The sequence below is a fragment of the Pyrus communis genome, chromosome 3 (assembly GCF_963583255.1).
Source record: "Pyrus communis chromosome 3, drPyrComm1.1, whole genome shotgun sequence".
Classification (NCBI taxonomy): domain Eukaryota; kingdom Viridiplantae; phylum Streptophyta; class Magnoliopsida; order Rosales; family Rosaceae; genus Pyrus; species Pyrus communis.
In genome coordinates this window covers 18,391,079-18,412,841 of record NC_084805.1, presented here as the reverse complement: position 1 = coordinate 18,412,841, position 21,763 = coordinate 18,391,079, and the positions used below count along the sequence as shown (strand labels likewise).

At 40.3% G+C, this 21,763-nt stretch overlaps 1 protein-coding gene across 1 annotated transcript; it reads left to right on the top strand.

Annotated features, from left to right (window-relative positions):
- The first annotated feature begins 14,957 nt into the window (after nucleotides 1-14,957).
- LOC137729035 (wound-induced basic protein) lies at nucleotides 14,958-16,395 on the top strand. The gene is made up of 2 exons (XM_068467855.1): nucleotides 14,958-15,129; nucleotides 16,188-16,395. Exons 1-2 carry the CDS (start codon nucleotides 15,059-15,061, stop codon nucleotides 16,258-16,260), a joined length of 144 nt encoding a protein of 47 aa, XP_068323956.1. The 5' UTR covers nucleotides 14,958-15,058; the 3' UTR covers nucleotides 16,261-16,395.
- The last annotated feature ends 5,368 nt before the right edge of the window (nucleotides 16,396-21,763 follow it).

Here is a 21,763-nt window from a genome sequence, read left to right as displayed (position 1 = left end):
TAATTGGATCATGAGAGTCTTGTATAGGGTTGGTATTGTGACTCATAACTTTATTGAATAACTTGTACATGTTTCTTGCTTTATTAGGAGTATTGTAAGACATGAATTAATACAGAAAATTGTGATCCCCAAATCCCAACCGCATTAGATCAATGTTGAAAAATATCTCAAGTTCGAACCTCTTATGATTTGTGATGAAAAAGTTGAAAGACCCTATGTCACTAAGGTCACTTAGCTAATACATTATGCCTTGTTTGTTGTTTAGGGCTGGATTGAATTGATTAACTCACTAAACATAATACATGTTGACGTAATAGATGGATGTTGACATTCAAATACTGTCCAAATTGACGATACAAGATGGATTCATTTTAATCCCATCAAAGTAGAGTGATAAGCTTTCTTTGTGATCACAAACACCAAACAAGTCCTTAGTATGGAGAATAGAAGGGGATCCATCCCAACAACAACCATATATTCTTAAAAAAGAGACGATGATTGGTGACGTTTGCAATCTTATGCCATTCATTTTTCTCTCATAAACCTTGCCCAAGAGCGTCGAAGTAAAAATTGAACAATAAAGGGTAATCCCGTCATCCCAACAGAAATTCCGAGTGCCGTGCTCAAGAGATAACGCGACAGTGCGAGGGGCAAAGGGGTAAATCAGTAATAAGGGAGAGCGAAGGGCGGACAAAGGTGGGGTTAGAAAATTACTGTTAGTGTTGGGTTGGTTGGCTGGCAGCTAGCGATGGCCACCGACGAAACGGTGATTGGGGGGGACGGCCTGCCAAATGAGAACGTAGATAATGTCCTGCCAACCGCACCCCTAATTCCAAACTTCTACAAATCAAATTTTTTTAAGAACCAAAAAGTTATATGTAAAATCTCTTTGAAGTCATAAAAAATTTCAATTCCAACTTGTAACAAGTTATTATATTGCAATAAATTTTATATTGTAATAAGTTAATTTTCTTGGTTTTGTCTTAAAGAAACACGTTTCAACATAGTTAAAATTGTCAATGAATATGAAGATATGAAAAAAAAAAAAAAATTGGTGCTCAAGGAATCCTATTTAGAAAATAAAACATTCATTAAGGATAAATAAGTCAATAAAAATGATTTATAACTAGAACTCCATTAAGCAATAACCTCTTAAAATTATAAAATTAGTTTGGTCCGAATGGTATAATTTTTTTACTGTATTTTATGCCTAATTATTGCCGTAATGAGTAATCAATGTGTTTAATCAAACCAACATATTGTTGCACACGGCTGGGTCCTCCCTTGAACTTTGTAGCGATCATCAACATTATTAAAGGAGGAAGGACTTACATGAAACATTAGCGTTAAAGTGGTACTATTTCGAATTAATTATGAGACAATTTTTTTAAAAAAAATAAAACACATCACGACAAGTGATAGATTTGGAAAAACATCTCATGTAATCTCTAAAAGTGACATTATGAGATAATTCGTGGAAGAGTTGATAAATGTATTTGGCGTATTACAATTTCTTCCCATAATAATGCTCTTGGAGTCGGAGAAACAAAGTGTTCCATTGAAGTTGGATAGAATACTAAAGAAAAATTTATACAGCATGTATGAGGACACCATCACAATATTTTGTGTCATGAATAGAGATGCGTAAATTTGATTTTCAAATTTTTTTATTTTATTAGCACGGAATGCTATATATTGGTATACTCGTATTATGTAAATTGTGACTTGATTTAGCATGTACTTAACATCCTTTTTAAGGCATTTTTAGAAGGTCAAAATGAAGCATTTGGGCCCAGTTTACCTAGTTGTCCTTTATTACTTCTTTGAGGTATTTCATCAAACATCGTGCTCCAATATTAACATGCTCATTAATAACTTTATATTTGAGTATGTGCAATTGCATACACCAACAATATGGTGACTCCGTTAGTGATTCCGACCAACTTTCACTAAATAACCAACAAAGGACTCGATTACACATGTTAGTCAACTACTTATTAGTCTCAAATTAAAAGGATTAAGATAAAAATTAGGCCAAACTACACTAATTCAAATGTTGCCCACAATGTACTAAAAAAATATGAATGAGGATCCTCTTCGGATCCTTTTTGTGAGGATCCCGAGAATCCTCAAATCGTATCTGTTCATCGTACATCGTAAGGTCAGAAATTATTTTAAATACTTTTATTTAAAATTAAATATGAATATCACTCGACGAAAACTGATCACAAGAATCCTTAAAATTCTCACAAAAAGTATCCAAAAGAATCCTCATTCAAAAAATATCGGTTGAGTCACTCTAGTAGTTGAGCATTTTCTACTTTGCATTGTTCATAGATGCCCAGGTGGCGAATTTTGGTCCTTTGCGTTATGTGGCCCACTCTATCTCGGACGCATGAAATCACATGCCACATAGAACATGATAGCCACATATTGGCCGTCCGATAGCATGGCTGCGTTTTAGAGTCTAGTCAAATCATATGCATGTTTTCAGCAAAGAAAACAAGATCTCCGATCGTCTGAATATTTCATGATGGGCTAGCATTGGAAAGTAGGTGTAGTCGGCACTTTACATACAAGGTTTTGATATGAAACAGTAATAGATTGTATACACTCTTATGTACGTTTATTTTGTTAGGTAAGACATATCCAACAACATAAAAAACATAAACTGTTACAATTACTAGCAAGATAATCAATTATTTGTGACAAATCTTTACGTTCAAACTATAAGAAATTGACCACAATGTGTTTAGGATTGGTGTATATGAATTGGATCATTAGTTGTAATGTACGTGGAGCAAGAATGAACAACTTCCAAATCATGTTCCAAGTTGAAGTTAGAAGATGAACAATTTACTTAAGTGTATTTATGTGTGGAAAAAGGACTCCTAGTAGGGGAGTAATTTATACACTCTTTTTCACGTTCTGTACACTCCCTCTTATTTTGGTTCTTAATTTTTATTGTTATACGACTCAATTCCCACATCTGATATAGCTGGCTAACTTCGCTAATGCCTTTTATCGAGCATAATGATGCAAATCGGGCTTTAATGACTTTTAATGTGCAACGTCAAACAATTTTGCTTTCTCAGTTTGAAAAGTGTTGTAGACATCGAAATTTCGGTGAAATGAATGTTAACCAATAATTAAAATTTCAACGCTTACGTGTCACATAAATTTTACATGTAGCGTGTGACTCAACGAAAAATCGAAATAAATTGGAAAGGTCATCAAATAGGACACGTGTCAATATCTGGCAGAAATGATTTATTTCATCTGATTATTTAAATCCAAAAATCAAGTTTTGGAATTCTATAAATAGGAGGCCAAGGCATTCATTTCGGAAGAGAGAAAAAAAAGAAGAAAGAAAGGAGGAAGAAGAGAAAGAAAGAAGGGAATTCACATCACACCAAAACCTTGAAGCCTTGAAACTCTAAAGCTCTCAAGCAAATCCCGAAGGATCAAGAAAACACTCTTCGTTCTTCGTCAAACCCTCCTTCAAGATCAAGCCCCAACGGCCCTTGAAGAACTTCCACCAACTCAAGATCAAGCCCCGACGGCCCTTGAGGAAAGTGTTCATCGTTCATCATCCATTCATCCTAAGATCAAGCCCCAACGGCCCTTTGGATCAACAACCTCAACAAATCCACACATACACTCAGTCTTCAAGATTAGGCCCAAAAGCCCTTGAAGATCCGTTCATCCATCAACCTTCAAGATCAAGCCCCGACGGCCCCTTGAAGAAATCCAGACACCCAGTCTTCAAGATTAGGCCCAAAAGCCCTTGAAGATCCGCTCATCCATCAATAACCTCAAGACATATGTTCAGTCTTCAAGATCAAGCCCCGACGGCCCTTGAAGAGAAGTGTTCATCGTTCATCATCCGTTCATCCTAAGATCAAGCCCCAACGGCCCTTTGGATCAACAACCTCAACAAATCCACACATCCAATCAGTCTTCAAGATTAGGCCCAAAAGCCCTTGAAGATCCGCTCATCCATCAACCTTCAAGATCAAGCCCAAAAGCCCTTGAAGATCCGTTCATCAACTGTTCATCCCTAGATCAAGCCCCGACGGCCCTTTGGATCAACAGCTCATCCACAAACCTACACCCTACGAAGATAGAATCAGAGGATCAAATTACAAAGAGATTGTAACCCCAAAAATCATTAAACACAAAAATATATTTTGTACGCGTATTCTTGTTTCTTGTTGCAGGAATTTTTCGTGTTTACAAATTTGGCACGCCCAGTGGGACTATCTCTACCTCTCATCTCTGTCTCCGTTCAAGATATTCAAGCACAGTCCATGGCTTCAAACAAAGAACAAGTCATGACTATCGACACTACCTCCATTGAAAGACAGTTGGTTCAGATGAAGGAAACAATTGCAAGGCTGATAAAGACTGCAGAGGAGAAAAACTTGCAAACCGCCGGACTCATCAACCGTCTGGAGGCACAGCATGGCGTCAAAGTGAAACCAAGCTCTCTTCCAACTAAGAGGACCGAAGAAGGCTTCAACCCAAATGCCTACGAACTCATGTCAAAGGCTAGGCATGACTTTGCTTCCTCTTCAAATCTTGGAAAGAAGGTTTCAAACACCGTCAACGACAAAGATCGCGACCTCACCGAGACTCAAAAGAAGTTGAAGGAGCATGATTATGGAGTTGACAACAACAAAGCTGGACTTGGCTTCACACCAAATGCACCCGTGAAGATTTCAAGCAAAGTGAAGAAAGCTAGCGCTCAACACATCAGCGTGAGCATTGAACAAGACCAAGAAGAGCCTAAACCCTCCCCTCGGACGTCGGTCTTCGATAGGATGAGCCATTCAAGCTCCAGAACTTCAGTGCTTAATCGCATTGGTAGTCAAGACCGAACCTCTGTCTTCAAGAGGCTTAACGCGCCGACATCCCAAAGCTCTGTTTTTGAAAGGTTGTTAAAGCCTAAGAAACAAAGCTACACAACTATCTCTCCTCTGCGACGATTAGCTTCAGAAAGATTTGAAGATAATGGTAAGCCTTTTGGAAAGAGGAAGACAACACCAAAGGAAGAAAAGCTCGATGGGTTAGGAGAAAAAGACGACGCTCGAAGCTTGATTCCTTCAAGGATGGAGCGCCAAGCAATCTTAGAGGTCGACACAAAAGGACCACTGAAGGTAAGGAGGCGCATCATCGTCCACACTGGCAAATCTTCATGCCAACAAACCCGAGAAAACGGCACTGAAAAGGAGATCCAAGATGTTTTCTACATCATGGTTCAAGAAGGTAAAGAAGACGAAAGCCCGAGGAAATACTCAGAGTCCCTACTCTCCGACCCTGATCCAAGCGGCAGTACAACCATGCAAGTCATGACCACTGGAGCAACTTCAATCGAGGAGCAGCTAGCTCAGATGAATGAATCAATCGCAAAGCTCACACGGACTGTGGAAGAGAAGGACTTGCAGATTGCCGCACTTGTCAACCAACTAGATGCGCTGCTCGACGTGAAAGTCGACCCAAATATTGGCCTATTAAAGAAAGAAGACGACGAAAAAGAGGAGCCACCAGTGGAGAAAGTTGAAGAGAAGCCGAAGCTAGACCAAGCAACGGCATTCATGGGATCTCTCTCTATCCAGCAGCTACAGGAGATGATCGCAAACACTATCAAGACACAGTACGAAGGAAGCTCGCATGACTCCGTACTGTACTCAAAGCCTTACTCCAAGAAGATTGATGCTTTGAAGATGCCAAGGGGTTATCAGCCCCCAAAATTCATGCAGTTCGATGGAAAAGGCAACCCGAAGCAACATGTCGCCCATTTCATTGAAACTTGCAACAATGCTGGGACAGAGGGAGACTACCTCGTCAAACAGTTCGTGCGTTCGCTGAAAAGTAACGCTTTTGACTGGTACACTGACATCGAACCTGAGTCTATCAACAGTTGGGACTAGCTAGAAAGGGAATTCCTCAACCGTTTCTACAGCACTCGTCGTACTATAAGCATGCTAGAGCTGACCAGTACGAAACAGTGGAGAGATGAACCTGTCATCGACTACATAAATAGATGGCGTTCATTAAGCCTGGATTGCAAAGATCGGCTTTCTGAAACCTCTGCCATTGAGATGTGCGTTCAAGGCATGCAGTGGGGACTACACTACATCCTTCAAGGCATCAAACCACGAACATTTGAGGAGTTAGCCACCCGTGCCCATGATATGGAGTTAAGCATCACCCGTCATGGGAAGAAAGAACAGATCGCCGACTACAAGAATGACAAAGTTTTGGGGCCCAAGGTGGATAAGGCTGCGTGGAAACCCACCAAGGAAGCAATGACGGTCAACACAACTCCAGTCAAAACCCATACACGAGGCAAGGCGATTCAAACCGAAGCTTTTCGTGATCAAGAGATACGTAGACGCACTTTGAAGGAGCTTGAGGAGAAGACTTATCCATTCCCCGACTCTGACGTGGTTGCCATGTTAGATGACTTGCTGGAAAAAAAGGTGATCGACCTACCTGAGTGTAAACGGCCGGAAGAGATGAACCGTACTGACAGTCCAAGGTACTGTAAGTTCCACCGCTTCATTAGTCATCCGACGGAAAAGTGCTTTGTGCTAAAAGATCTCATCATGAAGTTGGCTCAGAAAGGGATCATCGAGCTAGATCTTAATGATGTGGTGAAGTCAAACTATATCACCGCCACTTCTGGCTCTTTGAACTCAAAATCTTCACCTCAACCGCCGGGGGCATGCTCCAAAACCATGTCAGTCAAGTCAAGTGAAGTTGAAGGATGGACTTATGTCACTCCAGAGAAAATGCACAAGAAACATAGGTCTCCTCCACAAGTTCACCAATCGGAAAGGGGGCAAAGCAGCTACCGTCAACCTTCAAAGCTACATGGAAGTGTTGAGGATGATGAAGTTATGACACAAAGATCGTCCGTTGCCATTACGATGCGCGATTTCTTCCCAGAAGACTTCTTCAATCACTCAGTCAAGACTCCTTGCTATGAAGATTGCAAGGAATGCCTCTCTAAGATCGTTTGACAAAATCATCAAAAAAAAAAAAAAAAAAAAAAAAAAACGCTCCTTGTCCGCACGAGCATAAAAGGCGACAACAAACGCTCCTGGTCTGCACGAGCATAAAAGGCAACATCAAAAGCTCCTTGTCTGCACGAGTTGAAACTGCAAACAGCACCAAAAGCTCCTTGTCTGCACGAGTTGAAACTGCAAACGACACCGCAAGCTCCTCGTTCGCACGAGCCTAAAAGGTGACAACCAAACGCTCCTCGTTCGCACGAGCCTAAAAGGCGACAACCAAAGCTCCTTGTCCGCACGAGCATAAAAGGCGACAACAAACGCTCCTGGCCCGCAAGAGCATAAACTGTGTACGGCAAAATCATCATCAAAACCATCACTCATTTGAACTACGTTATGACTTGATCTCTTCTTTGGAAGAGTACGTAGGCAACTTGAAACTTCAAAACTTCAAGTACAGTCACATCAAAATAAATAAATAAATGTTTCATTAAAGAAAGTCAATTTTATTACAATTTCTTTATTAAAAAAAAAAAAAATTATTACAGTTTCTTCTTCTTCTAAAATATATATATATATATATAATAAACAAAACAAAAAAAAAAAAAACATATATATATATTTATATATATATATATATGTGTGTGTGTGTAAATGTTTTCCTTCTCGGCCCAAACAACTGGGATGGCCTCTTAGACCCTCTAGACCTCAATCTCCTAACTGGCGGTGCACATTTCTGGATGCCTTGGTCCACATCCTCAATTGCACCATATTCAGTCTGCAGAGCCCAACAAGGAGATTTGCAGGCCCACTATGCGGTCACCAATCTACGAGCCCAAAACCAGGAGGAAAAAGCCACTCTCATCTCAACGCATCCTCTCTCTCTCTGCCTCTCTCTCTCTCCCGGATTATTCACCCAGACCCACAAAGAATGCTTGGGAAATCTCCCTCTTCCCTGCTCAGCCGATGGCAGCAGTGTTGATGCAGCACCAACCGTTGATCAACGCCGACGACAAAACCCAAGCCACGAGTGGCGGCAACGGCGAGCCGATTTCCCTAGAGTTTAGATCGCAGCAACGACCTACAACCATCACCGGCGCAGCGAGACATCAAACGAAAGCCAAGACGGACGCAGCAGCCGTGCGCCATGATCCCTGGAAGATCAACAGCCGGGAACCGCCGCAACCCCATCAGCCGACAGCAGCAGAAGACAGCCCCAAGGCCTCCAAGACGCTGCAATGGCTCTAGCACCACCGTCGTTGTGCCTTCGCCGCAGATCTAGCCTCTTTGACATCACCACCAATTTCCCACGGACCCCAAAAATCCGAAAGGCTCAGACACACTATCCGCTGTGCGATTTCGAGATTATCGAGAAAAGATGGGCAGGAAGTTTTTCGTCGGCAGCAACTGGAAATGCAACGGAACCTTCGATGAGGGACAGGTTCCGTCGCAAGATGTTGTGGAGGTTGTGGTTAGCCCACCGTATGTGTTTATTCCAGTGGTGAAGAGTTTGTTGAGGCCCGATTTCCATGTTGCGGCACAAAACTGCTGGGTCAAGAAGGGTGGTGCCTTCACTGGTGAAGTTAGTGCTGAGATGCTAGTCAATCTCGAGGTTCCTTGGGTAATTCTTGGTCATTCCGAAAGAAGACTTATTTTGGGTGAATCCAATGAGTTTGTTGCGGACAAGGTTGCATATGCACTTTCTCAAGGTTTGAAGGTAATAGCTTGTGTCGGTGAGACCCTTGAGCAGCGAGAAGCTGGCACTACTGTGGAGGTTGTAGCCGCACAAACCAAGGCAATTGCAGAGAAAGTGAAAGATTGGACCAATATCGTTTTGGCATATGAGCCTGTGTGGACCATTGGAACTGGGAAAGTTGCATCTCCAGCTCAAAATCGTTATTCGGAGCACGACAGCCGGGATTGGTGTGGCCGTTCTACACCAATTCCTGCCTCTGGAAAGGAACGGTCTTGGGATACTCTTCGGGAGAATAAGGAGTCTGGTAATCGGTTTGATTATAGACAGCAAGATGCAAATCAGGCGTCAACTGTGAGAACAACCGCGTCACGGCGCTTCGTCTTCCCGGCGTGGCTCTCTCCGGCGAAATCCCGGAGTTTGTGTTCAGTCTGCACGACTTGGTCCGGCTGAACTTGGCCTCCAACATTTTTTCCGGTGCGATCTCTCTGGGTTTCAACAATCTCACCAGGCTCAGAACTTGTACTGGAAAAAGGATGGGTGCTCTAAATGTTCAGTGAGCTCCGACTTTGTTTGCCTCAACAATCAGCATTGCGCCTTCAAGACCTCGAGCTGCAAAAACCATGGCGGCTCTGTGGACTGCAGCCTCAGAATCCAGTTGGCATTTTCCGGCACAGACAAGCACCTTTCGGTTCTTAACTCATGGTATGAAGTGGCAAACCTCAGGCAGTACTCGCTCTATGGTCTTTATTCGAAATTGAAGGACCCTCAGTAGCCAGTACAGCAAGATTTTCTAATTTAAACGGTTTCTGCCATTAGTCTTATCGATCTTCCGCCAAAACTGTCTAAGCCAAGCTCGACTCCAACGAGCTCCGACCCACCAAACAGAGAGGAAGGTTTGGGTTGTCTACGACTACATGCTTCTCTTCTAATGGCAGAGAGCCTGATTCCGTTGAGGGTCCTCGGAGTCGACACATCAAGGTCCCAAAAGTTGCCGTCCCTCTACCCATATTTTTCTTCACCTCCGCCGGCTCTGCTGTTGCGGCATCGTCCGATTCATCATCATCATCACTTGCGAGACCCGGGGAGTTGGGTGTCTTGAGAAATTCTTTTCAATTTTATCCTTGCTATCTCTACCGCAACGGATGAGCTTGAAAGGTGGGAAATAGACGCATACTACGGTGATAGTTGCTATTGGGATAAAAGAGCAGAGAACGCAGAGAGGTTTCAGTGGTGGAGGAGCAAATGGAGCTCAAACTCCAACAGTAGCTTGTTCGCTGCCCGTCAACGCCTCCACCGATTGCAGCAGCAACCATCCTTGCTGTCTTTGCCGCTGTCAACTCCTCCCGCGGAGTGTTTCTTCTTCATCTCCACCGAAGGAGACATTTGCAGCACTACAAAAAAAAAAAAAAAAAAAAAAAAAAAAAAACAACGGAGATCTCACCAAAACGCAGCAACAGCATCCACTAACTACCTCGAGCTCGTCACCCTGGCCACCATGATCAAAATCAACGAAGAGCTTCATTGACCGCTGTCAAACGACTAGCCGGTCTTCAAACTCGACGCCTTACACTCTGCCTCAAGCTCTGGCTGTTTCTGCACCTCCGCCATGGCTGCTGCCTTTGAATGTGATTAACAAAAACAAAGTTTGTCAACTCACATCTGCTTGCCTCTGCTGCTGCCTTTGAATGTGATTGACAAAACCAAAGTTTGGCAACTCACACCCAAAGACTTTCTCCGTCTCTTACCTCCTACTACTCCAAGCTCCTCTGCATTTCCTCCCTGCACCATGTGGGGAATATATATATAAAAAAAAAAGTACTGTTGAAAAAAAAAAAAAAAAGACATTTTCCTGTTTTTCCTCCCCAAAACAAGGAAAATGTTTCTCCTTTTCTTCCTTTATAATTTTTTATAGCCAAAAGCATTTGCAAGTTGTGGTCTAGCTCCCAACGGATGTTGAAGAAAAAAACAAAAAAAAAAAAAAAAAAAAAAAAAAATTTTCTGTTTTTCCTCCCCAAAACAAGGAAAATGTTTCTCCTTTTCTTCCTTTATAATTTTTTATAGCCAAAAGCATTTGCAAGTTGTGGTCTAGCTGAAAGCATAGCCAAGTTGGCCACTTTTGAAAAAAAAAAAAAAAAAAAAAAAAAAAACTTTGGTGGATCAGCGCCACCGGGAAATAAAAAAAAAATAAAAAAAAATAAAAAAAAAAAAAAATCTTAGTGATGTATATGTTTTATTTGTATTTAACACAATACACTGAATAAAATAAAACATGTCCATTAGTCTTCAAGAAATTACAAGCATGAAAAAAAAAAAAAAAAAAAAATACAAGATTGGAGCTTTCACAAAGGATGTTCACGTGAAGCCCCATTATTTGGCAAAACTCTCGGAGCGGAAGGCATCAGAGCAGGAGGCATCGAAGATAGAGCATTTGAGGCCTCAATACTTGGCCAAACGCTGGAAGACCCAGGAAAAATATGCCTCTGGAGGAAAGACGAAAACCTTTGACGGTCACTTTGAAGCCGACCTTCAGACTCTTGCAGCTCATCAGGCTTCCTCTTCATGCCCGTCGAATAGTTGTTTGCAAGCACGTGCAAACTTCTATTCTCATACTTCAGCTGCTTGATCTCTTGCTTGAGACTTTCCACCTCTGCCATCAACGATTCAACCTGACGGGAGCGAGCAAGTAGGCGTTGGCCCATGTTGGACACAGAGCCTGCACACTGAACGCTGAGAGCGAGGGACTCTTGAACGGCCAACTCATCGGACCGTCCTGACAGCAGCCTACTATCTTTTGGAGTGAGGAGGTTCCTAGCTACTATTGTAGCTGTTGTGGCGTCCTGCATCACGGAGTCTTCACCTGTAAGAGGACCGTTAGAAGATAAAAAAGAAGGGCGCCATACATTACCTTGACCGGGTGCAACCGGATCGCTGCTGAGACTCAAATCTAAGCAAAGGTTCGATGAGTTAGTCATTTTTTCAAAGGTGTTCAGAGAGAATGGGTGGATGAAGATAATTCTCAAAAGGCCGGAGACGATTTTCAAGAATGGGCAATTTTCAGAGTGTGTATGTTGGAGTGATCGATACCTCTGTAAAAAGCCAAGCGACACGACCACCGATTCAAAAATCCGGATTTTCCTGCGTGAAGTTCGGCGACGCGTTCGCGGCTTTTCAGAAAATGTGTTCAACTTTGTCAAAAGATATCTGACAAAGTCGAGAACACGTGGAGGCCATCATCGCAACTACACGTCTTTAGCCGACAAGCGCAAAGTTCGGCGACGCTTTCTCTGCTTTTCAGAAAACGCGTGCAACTTTGTCAAAAGTGGCGCTCGTTCAGAAATCGAAGAGGCGTCGTTCAGAAATCGAAGAGGCGTCGTTCAGATATCGAAGAGACGTTTGTCGACAAGGGTAAAAGAACGGTACCACCACTTGCTATTAAGAAATCCCTATATGTGTCGACCTTCGTCTCTTATGGCAAGGCAGACCTGAAGAAAATGCCCAACTCTTCCTCACCTCTGAGGGCGCACTCCCAGCAAAGCCTCTCGAAATACACAATTCTTCTTCTTCCTTTGAGAAAACCTATTCAACCTTTGAAGATACCAGACGCCTGGAGTACAGATGACCCAGGAGGAAACGATAGATTGAAGCATGTGCTGATTCATTCACCGCTTCTTCAAAAGCAAAGGTATCTCATATCATCAAGGGCGAAAGCATAGGTATCTCATATCATGTTTTTTCCCTATCTTTTCCTTTGCCCTTGTTCTCACCTGCCAAGACAAGGACAGAGGAAGCAATATGTCGGAACCTCCACTCAAACCAGTTGCCACCAAGGAGTGAAGCACCATTTAAATGCAAAGGTTGCATTCAACTCCTGCATCGGAGGACAAATACTACAAGAGAAGATGCCAAACCTGCATAAGGAAATACCACTTCTGCAAAGGGGAGCAAGTAAGGCAAGTGAAAATGATACATCGAAGCATGTGGAGACAAGCATAACAAATATATGTGCTGATTCATTTGCTGCTTCTTCGAAAGCAAAGGTATCTCATATCATGCTTTTTCCCTGTCTTTTCCTTTGTCTTTGTTATTACTCGCATGGCAAAGTGAAAGAGAGCAGTCAGCGGCACTTGGAGTCAGTCTTCCGATCTGGAACCGACTACCTGGAATCTATTCCTGATTGCTTACCTAGTATTGCTCTCGAGTAGTCATCTTCAACGGTTGATACACTGCCAGAGAAGGGACAAGGAAACTTCAATCTTTCCAACCTCTTCAATACGAATTGGAAAGATTGAACAAAGAAACAGGTCAGCACCTCCACCTTGTACTTGCCTGCCATATCCTGAAACCGCTCGTAGACCTTCGGGGGGAGACCAAAAGAATCCTGCTGCCCAGTTCAAGAGTAGCACAAAGGAAAATCAACGAGCGGAGGAGACCAGAAGAATCCTCCAGCCCAGTTCAAGATCAAGCCTCAATGGCCCTTGAAGAAATCACAAGTCCGATTCAAAATCAAGTGTTCACCACCCTTGAATCAAATTCAACTCCATATAAAAGAAGCAAGTTCAGACCTTCGGAGGAGACCAAAAGAATCCTCCAGCCCAGTTCAAGAGTAGCACAAAGGAAAATCAACGATTGGAGGAAACCAGAAAATCTTCCAGTCGAACTCAAGATCAAGCCTCGATGGCCCTTGAAGAAATTTCCAGCCCAATTCAAGATCAAGCCCCGACGGCCCTTGGATCGACATCTACATTAAGGAACTTCAAAACGCATCTCATACACGTGACAAGCACATGTCAACGACGCGCCTTGAAGTGGGGGCATTTGTAGACATCGAAATTTCGGTGAAATGAATGTTAACCAATAATTAAAATTTCAACGCTTACGTGTCACATAAATTTTACATGTAGCGTGTGACTCAACGAAAAATCGAAATAAATTGGAAAGGTCATCAAATAGGACACGTGTCAATATCTGGCAGAAATGATTTATTTCATCTGATTATTTAAATCCAAAAATCAAGTTTTGGAATTCTATAAATAGGAGGCCAAGGCATTCATTTCGGAAGAGAGAAAAAAAAGAAGAAAGAAAGGAGGAAGAAGAGAAAGAAAGAAGGGAATTCACATCACACCAAAACCTTGAAGCCTTGAAACTCTAAAGCTCTCAAGCAAATCCCGAAGGATCAAGAAAACACTCTTCGTTCTTCGTCAAACCCTCCTTCAAGATCAAGCCCCAACGGCCCTTGAAGAACTTCCACCAACTCAAGATCAAGCCCCGACGGCCCTTGAGGAAAGTGTTCATCGTTCATCATCCATTCATCCTAAGATCAAGCCCCAACGGCCCTTTGGATCAACAACCTCAACAAATCCACACATACACTCAGTCTTCAAGATTAGGCCCAAAAGCCCTTGAAGATCCGTTCATCCATCAACCTTCAAGATCAAGCCCCGACGGCCCCTTGAAGAAATCCAGACACCCAGTCTTCAAGATTAGGCCCAAAAGCCCTTGAAGATCCGCTCATCCATCAATAACCTCAAGACATATGTTCAGTCTTCAAGATCAAGCCCCGACGGCCCTTGAAGAGAAGTGTTCATCGTTCATCATCCGTTCATCCTAAGATCAAGCCCCAACGGCCCTTTGGATCAACAACATCAACAAATCCACACATCCAATCAGTCTTCAAGATTAGGCCCAAAAGCCCTTGAAGATCCGCTCATCCATCAACCTTCAAGATCAAGCCCAAAAGCCCTTGAAGATCCGTTCATCAACTGTTCATCCCTAGATCAAGCCCCGACGGCCCTTTGGATCAACAGCTCATCCACAAACCTACACCCTACGAAGATAGAATCAGAGGATCAAATTACAAAGAGATTGTAACCCCAAAAATCATTAAACACAAAAATATATTTTGTACGCGTATTCTTGTTTCTTGTTGCAGGAATTTTTCGTGTTTACAAGTGTATTGTTGGAAGAAGTTGATCCGTATCATCTTGAATTAGTTGCTTTGTTCAATCCCATCGCTAAAAAGAAGAGAGTAGAACAAGTGAAAATGTGTGTGCATAAATAATTTCTCTTTAAGAAACACGTGTCAAGCAAGAAATTGGACTTCTCTTTATTATCCAAAAGTAGTTGGGCTTTTTCTCTTTTATGTCAGATAATTGGTCCATTGATAATACGATGTTGATGCGGGTACCCGATTAAAAAACCCAGCCCACCAACTTTCACACTATAAAAAACTGCCATACCGCAATCTAGCCGAAGGTTGCAGAAGCGAAGCGACTCAGAGAGGAAATTAGGGTTAGGGTTTTTTCAATCGTCAGTGCCTAATCAGCTAAGCAGAGTAATCGCGACAATGATTTACGACGTCAACTCACCACTCTTCCGATCCTTCCTCAGCCAGAAGGGCGGCTCATCCGACAAGAGGTTTCCCTTTTCCTCAATCTCTCTCTCTCTGTCTATCTATGCTTTTAGGGTTTATCTTTCTTATTCCTTTCGTGTGAAATTGGGGCTTTTTGTTTTGATTTTGGCATTCTTATTTTGTTGAAGTCAAATTCATGAAAAGACTACAATTTGTTGTTGATAATTTGGGGTTTCAATCAACCCAAGGAATAAGAAATTTTGTTCAATTTCATGCATTCTGTTCCTTCTTCTGTGGGTGCTTCCTTTTAGCTATCCCAGCTGAGTTTGTGCTCGACTTTGTATGTCAATTGTGTGTTCTATAAAAAAATATTTGTTTTTGTGTTATATCTGTGGATGGGGAGTTGATGATTCATTCATGGGTTTTCCTTAGCAGTCTTGTTTCGTCGAACTTTATCATCGGCTGGCATTACTAAACTCAATATCACATTTGGGTTAATTATAACACTTGGTTTTATTTATAAAGTGTACACATAATCTGTCGAGTGCAAGGTTTTATGTATATAAGGAGCATTTACGCTACTTGTGATGGTTACATGTCTGATGGGTTGCTAGTTGTTAAGGTGCAGCTCTCCTTTGTTCTTTTCGCTCATATAGTCGCCCAACATTACCTGTTGAGAGTCAAGTGTCAACTATGCCATTAGCTTTGACACAAACTTGTTCGTTAACTGCACTAGTGTATCTCATTTTACTTAATTGGAGCTGTCTTGAATAATCCCCTTTGGATACTATTAAACTTTATTATGTTAATTTTTGGAAAGGTGTATTATCTAATAAGAAAGAAGGGGGTGGAAATTTCTTTATCAATGCTTCTGAAGGGTGTAACAGCTTTCAGCAACGTGGCTCCCCTTTTATATAGCTATTTTTTGTGTTCCTTCGGTTCTTACTGTGCTCCTTGAAACTTTAATATGTAGAATTGCATACGCTATTATGCTCTGTCGGTTCTTTTTCTATTCGGTGCACTACCTTTTACCATGATTCTTTTTTCCTTTCCTGTTGTGGCAATGGGTTTGTTTTCATGAGATGCGGCCTAACATATCGTTTTTATTTTGTTGGAACTACAGGAAGTTGGAAGAGCAGAAGCCCAAGGAGCATCGACCAAAGGCCAGTGAGAATAAGCCTGTTATGAATGAGTGACAACAGATTGACATATTAAGCCATGGATTGGTTTAGGATCCTTTGTGTTGTTAAGTAGATGAGTACTATGTGTTTAAGACAAGCTTATCGCTATGTATTGGCTTTTCAGTAACTTCGTGAGCTACGATTTACAGTCCTAATGTACTTTTGACCATCGGAATTATAATTTAGTTTTGAAAAGATGTTGTCGAGCCTTATGTTGACTGCCTTGTCCTGCATTTGTGCTTTTGTTATCTTGGTTGAGAATGCGACTGGATTTATTAAGGATGAAGGTCTTAACTACACCGGTTCTTGTGTTATCTCAAACCAATAACGTGATTGATTTGAAATACTGCCACAATGGTGTACCCCATTGGTTTGAGAACATAAGTTTATAAGAATTGAATGGTTTGTGCTTTGCTATAATTTGATTGTAGTCACGATTAGATATCTGTAGAGGGAAGCAAATGCTTTTCGTCACATGGATTCAATCTCCGTCATTTGAGATGCATAAGGATCACCCAGAGAGATAGATGACCGGAAAACTCAGTAAAACAAGCTAGGAATGGGATTCCTGGACCGCCCGTTAAGAAAAATAAGAACAAAACAAGTCATCAAGTGGAGAAAGTTAGTACCTTTGCTACTGAGGAGGCAGAGTTAGGGAATGGGCACGTGATGAGCCTTGAGAATTTAGTATAGACTATCGCTTGTATGAAAGTATCAGAAAGTTATCACGTTGGATCTCGTGATGGGTACTATTGCGAATCAAACGTACGTACGGTTATCACTTCGGAACATAGTGCAACAACACATATACTGATAACATACAAGAAGTTATCAAACAATCTCATATTAAATGCACATGCATCAGTTTCATAAAATCTTTATAAACACAAAACTAGTTCTGCCCATACAGAACACTTCCGTAAAACCCAATTAATCCCAAATAATCCAATCGTCCCATTGACATCCATACAGTCGAATTATTAATGTATCCGTTAGCACCTTCATCTATCGTGCCCCGATCTTCTCCGTCTATCACCACGAGTCATGCTCTTTCTTTATTTATTTAGGGTCATTTGATAACCATTTCATTATTAGTGAAATTTGAAAACGGCAGTCAAATGGAGGCGTGAAAGCAAGATGCCAACGGAATGATCAGCCGGACAGAGGCTGGGGTTGCTTCCTCCCCACCTTGTCCTTCCTTGTGTGTTGGAGATATAAAGCGAGTGCACTAGAAAAGAATGGGAACTGGTTCGATCTATTCTATGGCGAAGCATCCAAAGCATAATTGCACACTCACACGATCTTTGTCGAGAGATAGGAGCATTCGATGGAACCACTGAACGTAAATACTTTCAATTTTCAAAAATTGAAAACTGAAAAAAAATAAAAATAAAAAAAGAGTGAAAACCAAACCGAAAGTAAATACCAACCAACCAAAAAATCAAAACAAAATGGTTAAATGACCCTTATTAATTGAAAACTAAAAACTGAAAATAGTTACGAAACAACCAAAAACTCAAAACAAAATGGTTAAACGCCCTTATTGTTAATCATTTTTTTTTTTTGGTCAAATGATAAAATTTTGTTAGATTAGCCACCAACGGCATTCGAACCTACGTCGTTATACAAGGATTGAACTCGTTTTCACCACTATGGTAAATGATCACTTGCCTTATTGTTAATCACTTTGATTTCTCCCTTAATTGTATGAGTCGACCTTGCTAGTTGACCTTTCTTAGTCACATTGTCTCTGTATAAGCATTGGGTTTAGTCATATGTTTAGCTATTTGCATTTGAAACGTCTTTCTGAAATCATGGGAAAGTTGATTTTTGTTTTCTCTGGACAAAGTCACAATCTAGCAATGGAACATTATATCGAAACTGATGTTACAGAAAGATTAATATACACAGTACAAGAAAACAGGGCTTCAGCGACGATAGCAAAGTGTCATTGAATACTACAAATTCGTCACATAATAGTATATGTGACGAATTTGTGATTCATCACCTATTCTTGGTATACATGGCGCCCGATTCCTCACGTATTTTCAAGCCCAAATATGTGATGAATAGGTATATCGTCGCATGCTCCTTTAAATTGTTTATATTACATTTTAATCAATTTATTCTTTTACATTTTATCATTTTAGTAATTAAACTAGCATTTTAGCTTAATGTAATTCTGTAAATGGCAAGTACATACTATGAAACTCAATGAAAAAAAAATCTTATAATTCAAATATGGGTAGTTTTTACATTAACATGTCCACAGTAACCTACAATACATCCCAATTGCAGCTTGAAAAAGATAATATCATAATTAAAAATATTGAATTGGAGTTGTCTGCTATAAAATAGGTAGCATCAATAATAGGCAACGTGGAAGAAACTAGCCCTTTGAATAGGTTCAATCTTTAAGGGGGCGTTTGTTTGCACCAGATTGTCTCGGAATGGATTAGCTTCAGGGAATAAGCTGGACTGGCTTAGACTAGACTAAGCTGGACTAACTTAGTGAAGCGTTTGGTACAGTGTCAAATTAACAAGTAGGATAATGAAAATAATACCGTAGTTTATTGTCGAAATTAATTTATTATTAATTTCTTCACATAATCTTTCTCTCAGCTTCCCTTCTCGATCTCGAGTCCACTAGCAAGCTGCTCCACTTCCCTCATTAAATTCACAATTTCACCATCTCTTTACTCATCGCCCTCTCAATCTCAAACTTTATCTCACATTATTTGCTCCATCTGGGTTAGAACAAAAACACCACAAACACTCTTCTCCAACTCTAACCCAACATTTTCCTTGCTCTACTCACTCAACTCGCTCACAAGCAGCTCAATCTCCACGGCGAAACTGACTCAACTCGGACTCCAAATCTGCCTTGCCCTGCACTAGCGACTCCACCTGCTGCTGGCGGTCCTTGGTTTCCTTGAGTAGCAGAGAATTCAATGACTTGAGGTTCTAGAGCTTCTCGGATGGCTCGTCCATGGCGGTGGTGGCGGCAGGAAATATGAGATTGGGGATTTTTTGTGGGTGATGGTTAATATGAGATGGGAGAATTTTTGTGGTTGATGTTGGTGGTGGGAAATATGAGATTTGAGATTTTAGAGGATGATGACCATGGGGAAGCGAAGTAGCTTGCTAGGGATAGTTTGCAGATCTTAATTAAATCCCATCGAAATCCAAAATTAGGAAGTCCAGAACTCACAGAGGGGCTCGCAGGGAAGAGGAAGAAGCCGGTCTTTAGCAAGTCCCATGGTTTGGGGAGGTCTCGCTAAGAACCTTTAAGGAGGCCTTTAGTCCACACGAGTCCCCTTTAGTCCCACTTAACTTAGTCTCAGCACCTATCAAACATGGAACTGTAGTCCAGTCCAGTCCAGTCCCATTTAATGAGGCCAAACAAATGAACCCTAAAGCTCCAGCTAGATCACCACTTTTCATTTTGTAATCCATTCTAGTAGACATATCAAGAACTGTTTCACTTAAACAAAACAGTTAGGTAACCCATATGTTGTTCAAACGCATAACTTAAGGAAAACATTATAGCAAGAAAATAAGTGTTGATACACAAGATATATCCCTTCTACAGTACACTTGACCAAAAGGTGTACATATTAACACCTATTTAAGTTATTAAACCACTTTACCAGTATATATTTGTAACCAGTAGCGGATCCAAGATTTTAACATAGGGTGATCCTAATATAAAAGTTCCTGAAAAAAAAAACGAAAATAACATTGAAAAAAAAATGGCAAACTACAACTTCGACCAAAAAAAAAAAAAAAAACACTGTACCGCAGTTCAAGTAATATAAGAAAATCCTAACGAATGAACACTAAATATGTATGAACTAACACTAAAATAGATATGAAAAAATCCTAAGAAATTAACAATGAATAAGGCTGAACTTAGTTTAAAATCGGTTAGTGTGTGATTGTTTGATTTTTTTTTTTTTTAATCAAAAACCCTTACCAAAAACCATTATCAAAGACCCTTACATATATGTATTCACTGTTCATCCTTTTGTTTTTAATTAGTGTTCTTAAAAAAAAAAATAAAAAAAAAAACTAAAACTAAAAATCCTAACAAATTAACAATAAATATGGATGAACTAACACTAAAAATAAGTATGAACGAACACTAAACTAGAAAACTTACAGAAATTCTGAAATTACTGTTGATGGCCTTCGCTGGCTTACGTGGTGTGAGGAATAGGAGCGGCAGGCAATTAGGTATATTATATTTGATAAAGTTGAATTTGATATAAGATGTTTGATTAGTAGGGATTGAGTTTGAATTACAAGCTTAATTCTATGGCTAGGTTATTTTAGCTGCATATTTGCATTTTTCTATCTCGTTAAAAACAAACATATATTCTTCGTTATAAGTCACGTGACGAAAAAAATAAATAGATGAAAGACAGATCTCCAACTATCCATCCTTAAATCACTCTCATTTCTATCCGCTTTTTTGTTTTGCGCGCCCTTTTGGCTTGACTCCAGCTACTCCAATTACCATGGAGATTATTGTTGTACCAAATCAAACATTTTTGTTTTGATGCTTCAATATGTCCTTAATTTTTCCCAATTCAAACACCTCATCAATTTTAAAGTACATGATTGTATTAAACTTCAAACACACTTTCTCTTTTCTCTTTTCCCAAATTCACAGCTGATTATTGCTTACCATGGAATCGAAATATCGACCTCGGTTTTCAATAATTTTATGGATCTTTTTAATAATTAATTAGATTGTATATATGTGGTTGAGTGGTAAGTCAGATCTCAATGTCTTTTACAGGTGTAAATCAGATCTCAAATGTATAATTAATTTACGTGGTAATTGATTACGGTATTTGTATCTTCACCTAGGCAATACTGAAGTTTTACCCATAATTAAATACATATTTTATTTGTCACTCAGTACTACGGTTTGGTGAATATTCTTCTTCACTTGTAAGTGAGAGGTTTTGGGTTCGAATCTCGTGGATGGCAAATTCAAATACTAAATTAGGTTGTCTATTACGTGGCTTAGCCAAACTCGTCATCCTCTTAGTGTAAAAATATATAATTGTACTAAAAAAAAAAGAAGACATACTTTAGTTAAACCAAATAGCTTAATCATTAATAAATTTTGTGAAATAGTTGACTTTGGGCTCGTAGAATGAAGAACATAAGTTGTTTATATACGTGCATACACTGTCAGTGTTTAAAATATCTGCAAAATTATCGATATTTTCATCGAAATATCCAAAAAAATCAAGAATCAATATAGAAAGGGTGAGTGAATTGCAAACTTCACCTATATCGGCAGGATATAGGATAATCAATAAATACCGATGATATTTACTTATTTGCTGGAATCCATTATAAATTTCAAAATTTTTAATTTTTTTTGAGCAATTTTTTTCTTAATTTTTAATTTTTAATTTTTTTATAAATTTCGATTAAATCTGAATGAGTTGATATACCCACCTCATTACAAATGTTTATAATTTCCGTCGAATGCAATCGA